This window comes from Sinohyriopsis cumingii, chromosome 3, assembly GCF_028554795.1.
Source record: "Sinohyriopsis cumingii isolate HCF-2022 chromosome 3, ASM2855479v2, whole genome shotgun sequence".
Classification (NCBI taxonomy): Eukaryota; Metazoa; Mollusca; class Bivalvia; order Unionida; family Unionidae; genus Sinohyriopsis; species Sinohyriopsis cumingii.
Window position 1 is genome coordinate 126,666,530 of NC_142963.1, and position 15,355 is coordinate 126,681,884.

Here is a 15,355-nt window from a genome sequence, read left to right on the forward strand (position 1 = left end):
TGTTATATTAATCTTATAAATTTGCTCCCTTTGTCCCGTCTGAATTTTGCAATTGATCACAAGCCCAGGAATCTCTTATTTGCAAGTTCAAGCTTAGATTTGCAGCTTTGATTCAATAATATAATGGGATCATCTGTCTGCCAGTGGTAAATAACCTATTGACCAAAAACTGGCATTTTCTCTTACATGTACATGGGTAGTGCCAATTAGTATTGGTGGCAAAGTGAAGCACATTTCATGCCTCAGATGCAAGAGAAATGAACATTATTCATGTACATTGTATACACACCTAAATGCACTACATGGACTAAATCCATTTCACCTTTAATCTTGCCAATATTTTGTGATAGCATATCAAATATAGATCTATCATTAAACACTTTATGCCTTTATATGCTTTTTAAGTTCAGCCTCTAAGCTATGTTCAGAACTATGAAGACCAAGAAGTAATGCAGTGTAAAATTAATTTACATCAAAGGATCTTCTGATGGAATCAGCTACCACTTGAATTACAGCAGGATGACAACCTTGCCACTTCAAACTGAGGAAGAATACCTTTCTAAATAATATATTATTGATATCAGTATTAAAACTTACATATTTCATACCTGCACTAGATGAGACACAGATAGCGGGTTAAATTATTGGTTTGTTTGTTTGGTTGTTACTCACTTATAAGTCAAGTCCAACTATAACTGCAAATTGCACCTACTCAGATCTGCCGTTACGTAATGTACCAGCAGATCTGGGTCTGTGCAGTTTGATAAGAGTAATCAGATAAACAAATAGCATAAACCTTGATCTGCAGGTGCATTACGCTATGGCAGTTCAGGATCTTTGTTGTTTGCAGTTTGTCTTGACTTATAAGGGAGTATATACGGTACTTGAAGAATGTATAGCAACAATTTGCTGCACTACAATTTATTACCATTTACCAGATCACAGCATTTGACATTACATCACATGAAAATGTGTGTAAAAGTGTGTCCTATAGGGTCCCTATCACCATTACTGCTGCCCCATCTCCATGGCAGTGGACCTGCATTTTTATTTCTACATTTGATTGTTTTTTGGTCATGGTTTCTGTCATCATACAATATGCTGAGACTCCAAACTCAGAGCTAGATCATGCCAAAAAAAAAAATTAATTTCATGAGGAAAATAGTCTCATTTTTTGCTTTTGAAAAATAGTGAAAAAATTCAGTGAAGGAAGATGAATAAAATGTGAAAGCTTCAAACTTTTATCAACAAAGATGATACATGGGATAATATAAATGCTGAACTGATGCTTCTAAAAAGCCATAGCCTTGCCCATGCATCATGGTCAAGGTCATAACAGGATAAATATAAATTGGTGAAAATGAATTGACCAAACCACATGTTACAGACACAGACTATTATTCAGTTGTTGTTTATTCAAAATTCAGTCAATGTTCTAATAAAAAGAAAGAAAGATTATTTGTAAATCATTAATGTAACAACACCAGGAGTGCTGAGATTGTTTAACTCAGGAAGCATGGCTCACTCATGGTTAGACATCTAGGCAGTTTTCACATCATAACATGTAAATAGATTTGGCCATCATTCGAAAGAAAAACTTTCATTATATAGGAAAAAATGTATATATAAATAAGTTAGCATGTTTATCTCAGCTGTGGTAGTTTGTGAGTTGATTACAGAAGTTGGAAGTAAAAGAAATAAATTCTTAAAGGTTGTTCATTATTCACATCTCATCCATGTTTATATAATCATTTTAGTGCAGAGAGTGTAGATCATTGATAATGTAGGTGTATTACATTTCCACACCAGGCACTGTAGTCCTGCCTATTAAAATCAGATTATAGAAAAGGTAACCCATTTCATATCTAACAAGAATGCCCAGCATGAATTTTTCCCTTTTGTATCCAGAAGAGCTTTAATACTAGAATAATCCCACCTGTAAAATACCTGGTGAAAGTGGTCCAAGGTATTACACATACAGGTAAATATTTTCATGGATCAAGGTAAATAGCTGCATGATTTCCAGGCAGACTGGATCTGTTCACCTTTTGGATCCCTGATGTGGTTCTCTCATAGCCTTGTTAATTGTCAGTTTGAGAGCTTTATCAGCCCTCGCTAACTCTCTAATAGATTTTTAAAAATAAATCCCAGACAAATACCTACTTGAACAAATGGATGATAATCAGGGGAATCGTTTTGTATATTACTGTGACCAAATTGTAAAGATAAAAGGGGCAAATAAGGATGCACCCAAATTGAAATTTTACCTGTTTTTTTTGTATAGGAATGAATGGTTAGTATATCCCTAGTAATTGGACCATTGGAAGTCTTCCAGTTTCCAGAATGTGTATATTTCCTGTAGTATAATGTATAATTTGTTTATGCACCCATAACACTGTTTTAGCAAGCATGAAATGAAGTAAAAACTGATGCTGTAGAAAACTTTACTGTATATACTTATAAGTCAAGTCAAACTGCAACAACATAGACCCTGATATGCCATTCAGTAATGCACCAGCATGACAGGGTCTGTTTTGTTTGTTCTACTGACTACTAACAAACTGCAGAGACCCACATCAGCCACCACGTTATGCACTGGCAGATCTAGCCCTGTACAGTTAGCAGTTGGATTTGCCTAATAAACAGTGCATACAGGGTAACTAAGTTTGCTACCATATTATAGTTTGCAGGTTTGAAAAACAAAATATAATGACAAAAGTAATACAATTAAAAATTTGATTGCAGATGAATCCTAACATGTCTGCAATCTTAACTTTTCAAAATGAAGTTCCAAGACCTGACTCCAAAATCAAAAGTGATTTACATTATAAGAGTTGATATGGAAACAAACTTATTTTTAAAGTGCATCCAAGGGTACAATTACATTCCTAGCATAATGAAATGGGCTTGTTTTCAAACTGTACATAGTTTGTTTGAGAATGGGATAAAGTGGGTTGTTTGAGAATGGGATAAAGTGGGTTGGTTTTCTTGAATGACATTAAAAATTAGATCTGTTTCTCAAACAATCCAACAATTTTTTTTAATGACAGTGGTTTGTGTTGGGTATATGAAATTCAGCTGTATTCTGGCTGTAATTCTTCTGCGTTAATTCCATAATGTATATCCATTCCCCTTTGCCCCCTTTTTAAAAAAAAAGTTGGTAAAGGAGGATTTTTTATTGCTCCATTTTGCATGCTGTTGCACAAATGTGGAATTGGCATACTAATGTTACTTAAATTACAGCTATTTGTCTCCTTTTTTATCTATCTGTTCATCACACCTTAGATACGTTTTTCATTTTGCAGGGCATCACACCTTGGATATGCTTCATGCTTAGGCCACTTTTGCAAGGCTTCAGTCGTGTTCCATAGGCACATATCTAGTTTTGTCTTACCAGAGTTCAGAAAAAGTCTGCAGTTAAGTGTCATTAAATCGCACACTGATGAGGCAAAAATGTTTGCTTTATAGAGGTGGTTAGTTTAGAGATTTGATTACCAGTAGTATGAGAATGGTTACCTTGAGACCAAAACATGCAGCCAATCCTCATGGATTGTCAGTTTATATTGGGGCCAGTCTAGCGATGTTAAACCAGTATACCAGTAACTCCAGTTTAAAATTTTCTTTTCTCCTTTCAGGTATGATTTCTCTCCATTATGCAGCCTGGCAGGGAAAGCTTGAGCCTGTCCATATTTTGCTTCAGATGAAGTCACCAGTTAATGAACAAGCACAGGGAGGAGAGACACCACTGCACCTTGCCTGCCAGCATGGACACTTTGATGTGGTCAGTAATCGTGTTAACACATCTGTACTTTGTACATAATGACAGCATTCCACTTGTCATAAGGATATGAGTTTGTTCATGTCCTTCTGAAAGTCAACACATTTGTTGTATATCTCAATCTTTACATATTTTGTACATTTGTGGCATAACTTACCGTTCATCTGTATAGGTTCAGTAACACAGTCCTGCAATTACACTTTTTGTTGTTGTTGTTGTTGTCGTTGGGTTTAACGCCATTTTTCAGCACACGATAGGCTATACATGGCAGCCAGTATTAATGGTGGAGGAAGAACCCGGGAAAACCCTGTAAAGAACCACTGACCCACGAGAAGTTACTGGCAAGCTTTCTTACATACCCACATTGCCTGAATCCATGCAGACAGAGGTGAGATGGCAGTAATCCGTAACATAGAGCACTTTATATCACTCGGCCACTCGGGGCCATGACGGCAATGTCAGGTAAGTGTAGGCATCCCTAATAAGGCATACAAAACAAAAGATAAAGGCAAAAGAGGGTATGCCATATATATTTGCTTATAAGTAGATTCAAACTGCAAACAACAAAGATCCTGATCTGCTGTCATATGATGCACCTGCAGATCAGGGTCTATGTTGTTTGTTCTACTGATTACTCTTAACAAACTGTATAGACCCAGATCTGCCAGCGCATCATGCACTGGCAGATCTGGGTCTGTGCTGTTTGCAGTTGGAGTTGACTTATAAGAGAGTATATACAGTTATACAAAGCTCACATTTTTCAGATATAAACTGTACACTTTTACAAAATCAAAGACCTTCTCAGATGGAACATCATCACAGATCATCCCATGTCAAACAGGTTGCTTCTGTGATGTGTTGGAGGGCACACCATGCCTTTTTTGCATTTCCAAGCAATGTTATACTATATATTTAGTATCTTTTATATAGAGTATCATTAGAAGACAAGTCATTTGAATCATAGAGTTCATAGTAATGGGACAGTCATCAACATAAACCTTGATTGGTTTTGCCTAATCTACTTGACTTTTGATGTTTTTGTCTCGTGTTGATAACATTATATTGTTAAATAGGATGTTGTTTGCATTCACGATTCCTTCAAGAGTTGCATTTGCTTTCATGCATTCCATGACATCATTAAAATCAGTCATGGTCCCTGAATGCCAATCTTTTCCTAGCTTTTGTTTGCCAACACAAGTTCCCCTGTTAAAAGCCCTGAGGAGCAAATTGTTGTAAGCACTGCAAGCACTGTAAGCAAGGCCCTTTACACAGGGATGTAATTTCAACTTTTTTCAGGAGTGAGGGGGCAAAACTTGATTCATGCAAATATCAATGCGCTGGCTCCGGCTGAATAACAGAATAGAGAGATAGTAACAGCAAGGATGCCATTTCAATTTTTTCCGGGGGGGGGGGGGGGGCAAAACTTGATGGGCTTGTTAATTTCGGTATATAGGCTATAGCAATTTTACAGCACATGCAAATTCAATGACGTCCCTGCCTTTGCATTGTACCTATTGCTAACAACTCTAGTTCTCACTTGAGATGGGGATGGATGCTTTGAGCAAACAGAATTAATTCTTACCAGAGAAAAACTTGAGTCAGAAAACCAGTACTGGCATTTTGTGACTCAGAAGAAGTTTCAAAAGTTTTTTTAGTTTTTAGAATTTATTTTCTAAACTACATAGAAAATGCACATCATTTAATGTCATTAGAAAGCTTACTCATTGCTTTTTCAGCTGTGACCTTACAGTATGGGTCTGTGATAAACAACATTAATATATCAAGCCATGGAACAAGGTTATACCTTCCATCCTATATAGATGTGTCACTAGATTTTCATTTGTTAATTAAATATTTGTAATGGAGCCATTAGGTTAGGATTGACAAAGACTGTATTACTCAGTGCTGATCTGTATGAAGTTTTTTGTTGTTTAAGTGTATTTGTGTGTCAGTCTGTGTGTGACTGTGTGTAATAGGTCAGATAAAGACATTGAGAGCTTGATGTATAAACTCCATGTGACTTATATCAGGATGACACATACAATATTAAACTCCATTTGACTTATATCAGGATGACACATACAATATGACACTGTATTGGTAAATAGGATGTTGTTTGCCTACACGATTCCTTCAAGAGTTGCATTTGGTTTTATGCATTCCATATCATTAAAATCAGTCTTGGTCCCTGAATGCCAATCTTTTCCTAGCTTTTGTTTCCCAACACAAGTTCCCCTGTTAAAAGCCTTAAGGAGCAAATTGTTGTAAGCACTGAAAGCACTGTAAGCAAGGCCCTTTACAAAGGGATGTCATTTCAACTTTTTTTTCGGGGAGGTGGGGTTAGAGACTTAATAAACTACACCTGTAATCCTGACTTATATCAGGATTACACATCCAATATTAAAAGTATCTTTTACAACCCATAATTGATGGGGTTAGATAATTGTCAGCCTGGGCAGCTAGGGTTTCTGTCCTTTCATGTTGCAAGATTTATGAGGTATCCTCCAGGCCTTGTGTTAATTAGAAGTGGTCTTGGCAGAATTATAAATTAAACTAGCCTAATAGATTAGACTGGCACAGCAGGGGCAACCTTAAAGAAAGAGACAAACTCTGAATCTTAATATTAAAGGAGCAAAATAAATGAGCAGTAAACCAATAGGAAAGAGATCTTTAAATTATTTTAGCTCATTTTAATTCTAAAAAGGCTTTGTATTCAAGAAACTGCCTAGGGGCTCTCAGTGTTGGCCAAGGAGCAAAAGCTCCAGTCAAGGTTTGGCCAGGAACATTAGCTGTACAGATGTCTGAGATGCACACGAGCTCTGTCCTGCCCTAATCTTCCATTGGACTGTAGTAAATTGCATTAAAGCACCATGCCCTATTGTGACATTTGTAGTTACTGATTATAGATTTTATTATACTTACTTTCTTGTCATTAACAGTTTATGAGAAGCAAGAATACCAAGTGATGATTCAAGCTGCTGTTGAGAATATATACTGAAGAATCTAAGAATATTTCACAAGGGATTTCATTTTGTTTTGCATGTTTAGTTTGTGGAGTTTGAGAAATGCAAGAAATTCAGACTCACACAAACATCGATTGATACTGTTTTGAGACGTGATCAAGTTTACATTCACAATATGTTGTCCTCCACCAAAATAGTCTGAGATGCAAATCGACATTTTTTAGCCAGACAAAAATGACTGATTCAACAGTATCACTTAAATAAGAAATAGTGAACAATATTGGAAAAAATTTGTGTTGTAATTACTTTGTACTTGAATTTTTCTTTATGAGAAAGGAAATTTAGGTGGAAAATTAGTTTCATAAAAATTAATATTAAGCTTAAATAGTGTTGGTGTGAAACATTAGCAGAATATTAGTGAAAAGCAGTTACCTCATGAAGACATGTAAGTTTTTGTTTACAAATCAGCAGATTAAAGGCAGTGAAGATAAAGTTTTTTAAATTTATTTCAGAGTAGATCCAGTGAAAATTTAAAACTGCTTTCAGAACCATAATGGGTTCTCTTGTTACCTTTACCAGAAGGGGTTCGTTTGTTATCTATAAGGTTGTTTATGGTGCTTTATTACTTTAAAAAATCTGCACGATTCTAATTATTGACTTTAATGTGAAAACATGTTTCAGAGTTTTATTTTGTTGTCAGGTTTGATGACATCAGTAAATCACCAAAGGTTTTAAACACTGTATGGAGATCTATATGGCTCATAATGTCAGCTGCTTCTGTGTCACCTTACCAGGACTGTATTGAGACATGAAACTTTACAACTCTACTTCACCTTCATTCAGATCGTGAATAGCTGACTTATGTTTAGAAGATGCATTTATTCAAATTATGTAGTCCCATGGTACCTTGGTGACTGTGACTTGGACATTTTGAATTAGATGTACATTGCCTTTAATCTTTTGTTTGCCTCAGTTATTACTAACCCTAGCTCATGAACCTGCCATTTGCAAGTTAAGAAATATTTCCATTTTAAAAGAAAGTGGCTGTTGAATTGAACACCTCTATGACCGCTCACTTTCCCTATTTGAAAAATTGTTTTCTTGAAGTAAGAGTTTTGAGGCTTTTTTTTTCCTGTTTTGTGTTCTGCATTAAAAATCACAGTGTATCAGACCAAAGGCGTAACAATTTCTTGGTTGGCTATTTGATTATTAACATCTGCTGTTTTGTGTCATATGTCAAGAGACAAACCTGGGCAAGGTTATGATGAGAAATTTTGACAGCTCTTGTGTTTACTAGCTCAGATGTCAAGGTATGGTTCTAGCTTGCTGGTTTCTAAACCACCATGGCTGTAGTATGCTTTATTCTTGATTTATGATATATTTGATGAGGATGGCCATCTGGGACAGTTATTGTTGTAGGGAGGTATATCTGTCACTAGTGTTTTGGAGTGTGATAAAGATCAGGTAATGCACTCCTGTTTTTATTGTCCATTACTGTGATAAAAATCATTAATCAATACAACTCCAGTCCACTACTGTGTCAGTTTTATAGGTACATTGTATGTTTATATCTGAATGGATCTCTGCCTATTTTGAGAAGTATTTCAGATAACTATTCTTTCAGGGGTTAATTATCTCGGTAATTGCTAAATCATGCTGAGTGCTTGCAAATTGTGTCTTGACTCTTTATAATAAACATTAATTCCTGTTCTATTAATAATATTAAATAGTTATGTAGGACATAGCTTCTGCGAAATTAAAATTACACTAGCTTGCCTTTGAGGCTTCTTTACCTGAGCTTGCTCAGAGAATAGGCTGATGAATCCACTAGTAATTCATAAGGGGTGACTAAGTTTAGGAAGCATGTTTTTCATTGGTTGTGTCTGTGTCTGTTGAGGAGAGGATCGGTGGTTGAATGAAGGAGAGGTGGGGTTGTTGCCACTAGAATGCAACACTCTACTTTGACCTCAGGTTATGCAGGTGATCAGAAGTTCCTGGTTTGATCAGTTGGCTAGACATGCCAGGCTTCTATGTCAGTGACAGCTTCACTCTCCATATGTCTCCTGACTCCTTAAGATCACCATGACAGCTATAAAGGAAACATATTATTATTGACCACTCTGGTTGCCTGAGTGGTTAGAGTGTCTGCCTTGGATGTGGAATGTCTCAGATTCAAACCCTGGCTAAGTCATACCAAAGACTTGCAAAAATGGTACTAGCAGCTGCCTCACTTGGCGCTTAGCATTAAGAGATTAGCGTTTTGACTGGTCAGCCTGGTGTCATGATAATTTGGCTAGGTTAAATATGATGCTACATGTCTGTAGCATGATGCATGTTATGTATATTTGATTTAATTTACTTGTTTGTAAGTTTTAAAATCTTTATATTTTCAATTTCATTATTTGTTAAAATGTAATGTAATTTTGTTTACTAGGAATTTGATATTTTCCAGAAAATAGTTTGACCTTGACTCTTCAGTTGTAAGCACCTAAAGCTGACCTAGTTCCCAACCTTAAGTCAGAAATCAGTGAGAAAAGTAAACAACTTTTCAATTTTATCTTATTCTTAGAGTTTTTGTCAAGGTCATTCTGGGACTGTGTGCTTTTATACGTAAATACTTCTAAAAGGTTCTGGAAAGTTGACCCTCATCTAGGAATTTGTTTTGCATTTCGAGTTAGTGTATAATCATTGTTTATAGGGATTTTTCTCAGTTGGGCTTCTAAACACTGGGGTGTAAAGGTGATTCTTTTGGTGTCATTTTGGTATTTAGAATTTAATGTTTATTCGAATTATTTGGATTCAAAATGATTATTTCTTTTTCCTAGAAATGTATGAGTACTCATAGAGAATTCTTGGACAAAGACATCTATTTAAATTTTATTGGGAAATTCAAACACTGGATTATCGTTTGTGAATAACACAGAACTGTAGACACAACAGCACAATAATAGCTACAGTATACATCATCGCCTTCCATCTTTGATTCTTCGCCAGGACTCGAATTTGAATTCAGTAGAACATTTCATTAATAGGACTTCTAAAATTTAATTTGTGGATTATTCTTGGATTATTTTTGGATTTGATTCTTAAAACCATAAGTTCTTAGTTTTTCATTTGTACAAAAATTTTCCCGGGAATAAATTATTTGTTAAATTTTTCAAAGCCTGTTGTTTTGACTCTTTCTTTTGTTACTGTTTATTCGAGACTGAACATGTAACATAAGATGCTCCAGTGCTAGACATCACTATAACTGTGACACTGCAGACATTGTAGTGATATGACATAAATTGTTTTGGAACCTTATGAAGGACAGTGCCTTTGAGGATGGTGGCAAGAGTCAGTCGAGTAAAGATTCTACTTTACCAGAGTATACCACTCTTTAATGAGAAATGCAGTTCATCAATGCAAATTGCTGTCCTCTTGTTGGGCTTTGAGCAGGTGGACAGCAACAGTTGAAGACTTAAATTTCTTTCATTATAGGAAAACAGCAAACAAATAGAGGTAAACCTGGTCTCAAACAGATCTGGAACAATTCAGCTATTGTTTCAGATGAAGAAACTGTTCCTAGTCAAAGCAGTTGGTCTCATATTCTCCTCATAGAATCGGCCTATGAAAATAAAAAAGTACTCAAGCTCTTCCGTTGCTAAATTGAAACACGACAAAGGAAATACACCTTCATTTTAAAGAAAATACAGTACATGCTGTTGTCTGTGTTCTGTCTGTCCTTGAGCGCAAGTTTGTTATCGCTACTCCTCTTGAACTGCTTTTAGGATTACCATGAAACTTTACACAGGGCACATTTATCCAATGATATAGTTGATGTAATTGTAATAAGAGGGTTGAGAATATTTTGTTGATTGAATGTCCATATACTTGATGCTGGAAGTTTGTCGTGTTTTACTCACTAATAAACAAATACTAATAAACACTTGTCAGGGAGAGAGCAGATAGCTGGTATCAGTTTGTAATTTTTAACAACTGTTGTTAGAAGGGTCACAGGGTAAGTTAATGAAAACAACCGTTCACATATCTGGGTCATTAATATTGTCACTTTAACTATAACTGCTGATTGAGTAAGAATTTATTCTTTGGAGTAATATTTTTTAGTACTTGCCAGACTGGGCAAGTGTATATTTTACAGTAAGATTTTTTTGTACATGCCAGACTGGGCAAGTGTATTTTTTAGAGTAACTTTTTTCAGTACTTGCCAGACTGTTGCAGTGTGTTTTTCAGAGTAATGTTTTTCAGTACTTGCCAGACTGGGGAAGTGTATTTTTTTAACAGAGTAACATTTTTGTATACTTTCCAGACAGTGGTGTGTATTTTTTAAGGAGATTTTTAAACCTGTCTTTAAGTTTTTGCATTTAGCATAGTTTCTCGGATGCCATGGTATATACATTCATGCAATTTGATGGGTGTATTTGTCTTGGTGGGTACCACTTGCCTTGTGCAAGAGTGGGTTTTGCATTTAGCTTAGTTCCTTAGACTACTGTTGTTGTATTAAGTAATGATATTTTCTGGGTGTATTTATGTTAGAGACATTATCACTTTAGTGACCTACTATTAAGGTCACAGTGACCTTCTTACACTGGATGATGCAAAGTTACAAGCATGCCATGGTGGAGGAAGTGAGAAAAATCATTCTGCATAGTTCTTGTGATGAAATAAAAGGTACAGACAAAGAGGATTTGCAGGTTGACTTGACTTATAAGCAGGTATAGATGGTAAGTTACTCAGCCATGCTGTACAAACTGTAGAGACCATGGGCCTTTTTGATGCAGCCATGTTTACTGTGTAGAGTAGTAGAACTGTAAATCTGTTGTGAGACTGTAGTTTTGGTATCATATATACTTGCTTATAATTAAGTGGAGTAAAATGCAAACAACAAAGATCCTGATCTGCCCTAATATAATGCACCTGATCAGGGTCTATGTTGTTCTACTGATTACTCCTAACATACTGCACAGACCATGATATTCCTGCACATTATGTGAGGGCAGATCTTGGTCTGGCAGTTTGCAGTTGAACTCAACATATAAGCGAGTGGAGACGGTACCTGTCATACCCAAGTAAATAGTGTTTTAAGCTTGAACAAGGTAAACATTTAGTCTCAGTTGTGTAATATCCTTAAGATATTCATAATTCATGGTGGAAAAATGTAATCAATGAGAAACTTATTGAAATAGATGAGATTGTGTGATTCAAATTGCAATGGTGAGTAACTCTTAAATCAATTATTCATTGATTTTGTCAAGGTGTTTAGACATCATCAGATCTGTTTATTGATTACAAAATTGTGTCACAAGGTATTGAGATCTCACACTATCAAGCACCCACTCATTCAGTATGACTTCTCTCTTATTTGCTTTGTTTGTTGTTTAATTTTTTAGTATGAATGACCTTATGTTTGATTATTATAATTATTCACACAGTATTTTATCGCACTGTAAAATGGTTATTTAACTGGCATATATTCTGAATATTCATGGAATGAAACTTTAGCAGATTAATGGGCATACATGTACAAATATCATGTGTGTTTTTGCTGTTGTTGTTGGTCAAACGCCATTTTTCAGCACACAGTATGCTTTACATGGTGGCCAGTGTGTGTGTGTGTACAAACACACATACACACAATAAAACAGATTATCTTAACCCATCAGGTAATTGGTTAGCTGGGTGCTTGAATTTTGTTATACCAAAAAATTAGAACTGTGAACAGGTGTCAAAAGATTAACGTTTTGACTGGTCGGCCTGGTGTCATGGTAATGTAAGGTAAACTTGGCTGACATTGATTTTGCGGATTAACGTTTATCTCTCGTTAAGTCATAGTTGATCGTTGATCGACAATTACATGTTACTACATATGTCTAGGCATGGAGTACAGAATGCCTTTTAGATAACTGTTATTAATCTTTAATATCTTTACACAGATTATGTATTGTTGTAGCAGTACTTGCTTAGTAACAGTTGGGTATAAGAATAAACTTTCTGTCACTGTATCATTCTCTGTGTACATCTCTCCTAAAAACAGTTGATTTTGCTCTATAAATAGTATTTAGTTAATACTATTCTCTAATTTTAATCGCATGAGATTATATTTGATCATGTTGGTTTCTGATTTTTTTTAATGCTGTTCTATATTGGCATCATGATCAGGACATTAGTTTCATTTATAGATACATGAACTTTGTAACAAGTAATAAAAAATTAGGGAACACAGTTGTAAGTCTGCTAATGTATAATTTGGATAATTAGGAACACAATAGTAGTCTGCATGAAAAAATAATGAAGGAAATGGTAGTAAGTAGACTGTACAAATGCATATTGAGAATATCAGGGAATATGGTTGTAAATCTGTACACATGAAAAAAAATATGGATGATCAGGGAACACAGTAGTAGTTTGTACAAATGAATAATGTGGATAATTGGGGAATACGGTAGTAGTCTGTACAGATGAATAATGTGGATACTCATCATCAGGATAAATGATGTGTTACTGTGTGTATGTATACAGTACACACATCCACACAGCGTATTTTTTTGCCCAATGATAAGCCTGCTATCACTGTTGCAATATTTTGTCATATATTTTCTCAGGATGTATTTGTCTGATAAGAAATGGATAGTTATATTGACATTGTATTTTCATGAGAAAACTTATCATGATGTCTAGTTGGTTCTAAGTGGTTCCAACTGAAAATGGTGCTGCTAAGACATTAAATATGGCCATCTTGAAAATCTTTTGATCACTATTCTTTCTGAACAGAATATCATCTAGTCCGGTAAATCAACCACCCAAATCTGTGTTGATACTGATGGACGATATGTTGGTCTGATGTCACCTGTTCTTTAAAATATGCAATTTTTGCTGCATGCAAATCATTCTGGAACAATCCTGCATATACTTTAGACACATGTGGGTAATTGGTAACAGCCATATCTAGTGCAAAATTCAAAATGGCCACCAGACAGATAGTTGTGCTATTCCACATGGATTTACAAGTCACAAAAGATAGGATTTGCTCCGGAAATGTAATTGTCACCAAAAGAACCCTTCAGCTGACATTAGCTCCACAGCCACGAGAAATACCGGTAAGTGTATAAAATATAGACCGATGTGTGCAGCCAAAAGTGTTTACAAATAATTCTAGCTCTTAATGAATAGGTGATATCAGCCCATAATCCAAAAATCAACGTCATCACCGGTGAAGGGCTGATTCATTGGCCTAAATGTCATCTTGACAGATGGTTTTCACTGCAAGATTTATTATGATGTATCTGGTTGGGCCTAAATGAAAATGGTGCCATTCAGATGTACAATAAGGTTGCCACAATGGCCAGTTTTTGAAGATCTTGTTATCAATCAAGAATATCTGAAGAGGTTTCAACACTAAGAAGTTACAAAGAAGAAACTATTTTATTTTTGGATTCCTGGAAATTCGTTTCAGACTGTACAGCATAAGCATTAGTCCATTTGAGGGATTCTTTTCATTATATACATGCATGCTGTAGTTTTTATCAATATCACACCAATCTTAAAGTTGTTGTACCTAAAAATTTCAGATATATTAAATGTTGACATGCATATTTTACATACTGGATGAATGACAGGACTTACATTTTGTCAGTAGCTCAGCGTACATTGTTTCCCTTTACCGTCATGTGTGCATCAGAAACCTCAAAATTTCATATTTTGATTTTTACTCTGTCTGACCCCTCAGTTCAGACATCAAGGGTATCTTTGACTCACACTCTTGAACTCCAAGGGGAAACCCTGATACATATACCTTATACTCGCTTATGACTCCAACTGCAAACTGCAAGACCCAGATCTGTTGTTCTATATTGTGCTGTCAGATCTGGGTCTGTGCAGTTTGTTTGGAGTAATTAGTAAAACAAACAATGTAGACCCTGATCTGCATTATGCAATTGCAGATCAGAATCTTTGTTGCTTGCAGTTTGACTCAACTTATAAGTGAATATAGATGGTTGTTGTTGTTGTTGTTGTAGTGTTTAACACCATTTTTCAGCACAAGATAGGCTATACATGGTGGCCAGTAAATGGTGGAGGAAGAACCAGGGAAAAACCCGGAAAGAACAATCAACTGACAAGAAGCTACTGATAAGCTTTCTCACATACCCGCATTGGCCGAGCCCTAGACTCGAACCCACGCAGACAGAGGTGAGATGGCAGTGATCTGTAATGGTGAGCACTTTAGACCACTTGGCAACTTGGGGCCTCCATAATATAGATGGTAAATAGCATTCATTTATCAATGTACAGGAAAAGGAAAGACCTTTTTTGTACATATGACTGCAAGTGAACACTTTACACCCAGATCTGTTTGTTATACATATGACTGCAAGTGAACACTTTATACCCAGATCTGTTTGTTGTACCTGTGACTGCAAGAGAACACTTTACACCCAGATCTGTTTAATGTACCTATGACTGCAAGTGAACACTTTATACCCAGATCTGTTTGTTGTACCTGTGACTGCAAGTGAACACTTTACACCCAGATCTGTTTGTTATACATATGACTGCAAGGGAACACTTTACACCCATATCTGTTTCTTATACCTATGACTGCAAGGGAACAGTTTAC

General features: G+C 35.7%; 1 protein-coding gene across 2 annotated transcripts in view; it reads left to right on the forward strand.

Moving 5' to 3' along the window:
• LOC149803803 (uncharacterized) overlaps positions 1-15,355 on the forward strand; it is a 363,874-nt gene that overhangs the window by 68,666 nt on the left and 279,853 nt on the right. For both annotated transcript variants that reach the window (XM_089953611.1, XM_089953612.1), the window contains exon 4: positions 3,636-3,781. In XM_089953611.1, the coding sequence (XP_089809737.1) occupies positions 3,636-3,781 (146 nt within the window). The remainder of the gene's footprint in view (positions 1-3,635; positions 3,782-15,355) is intronic.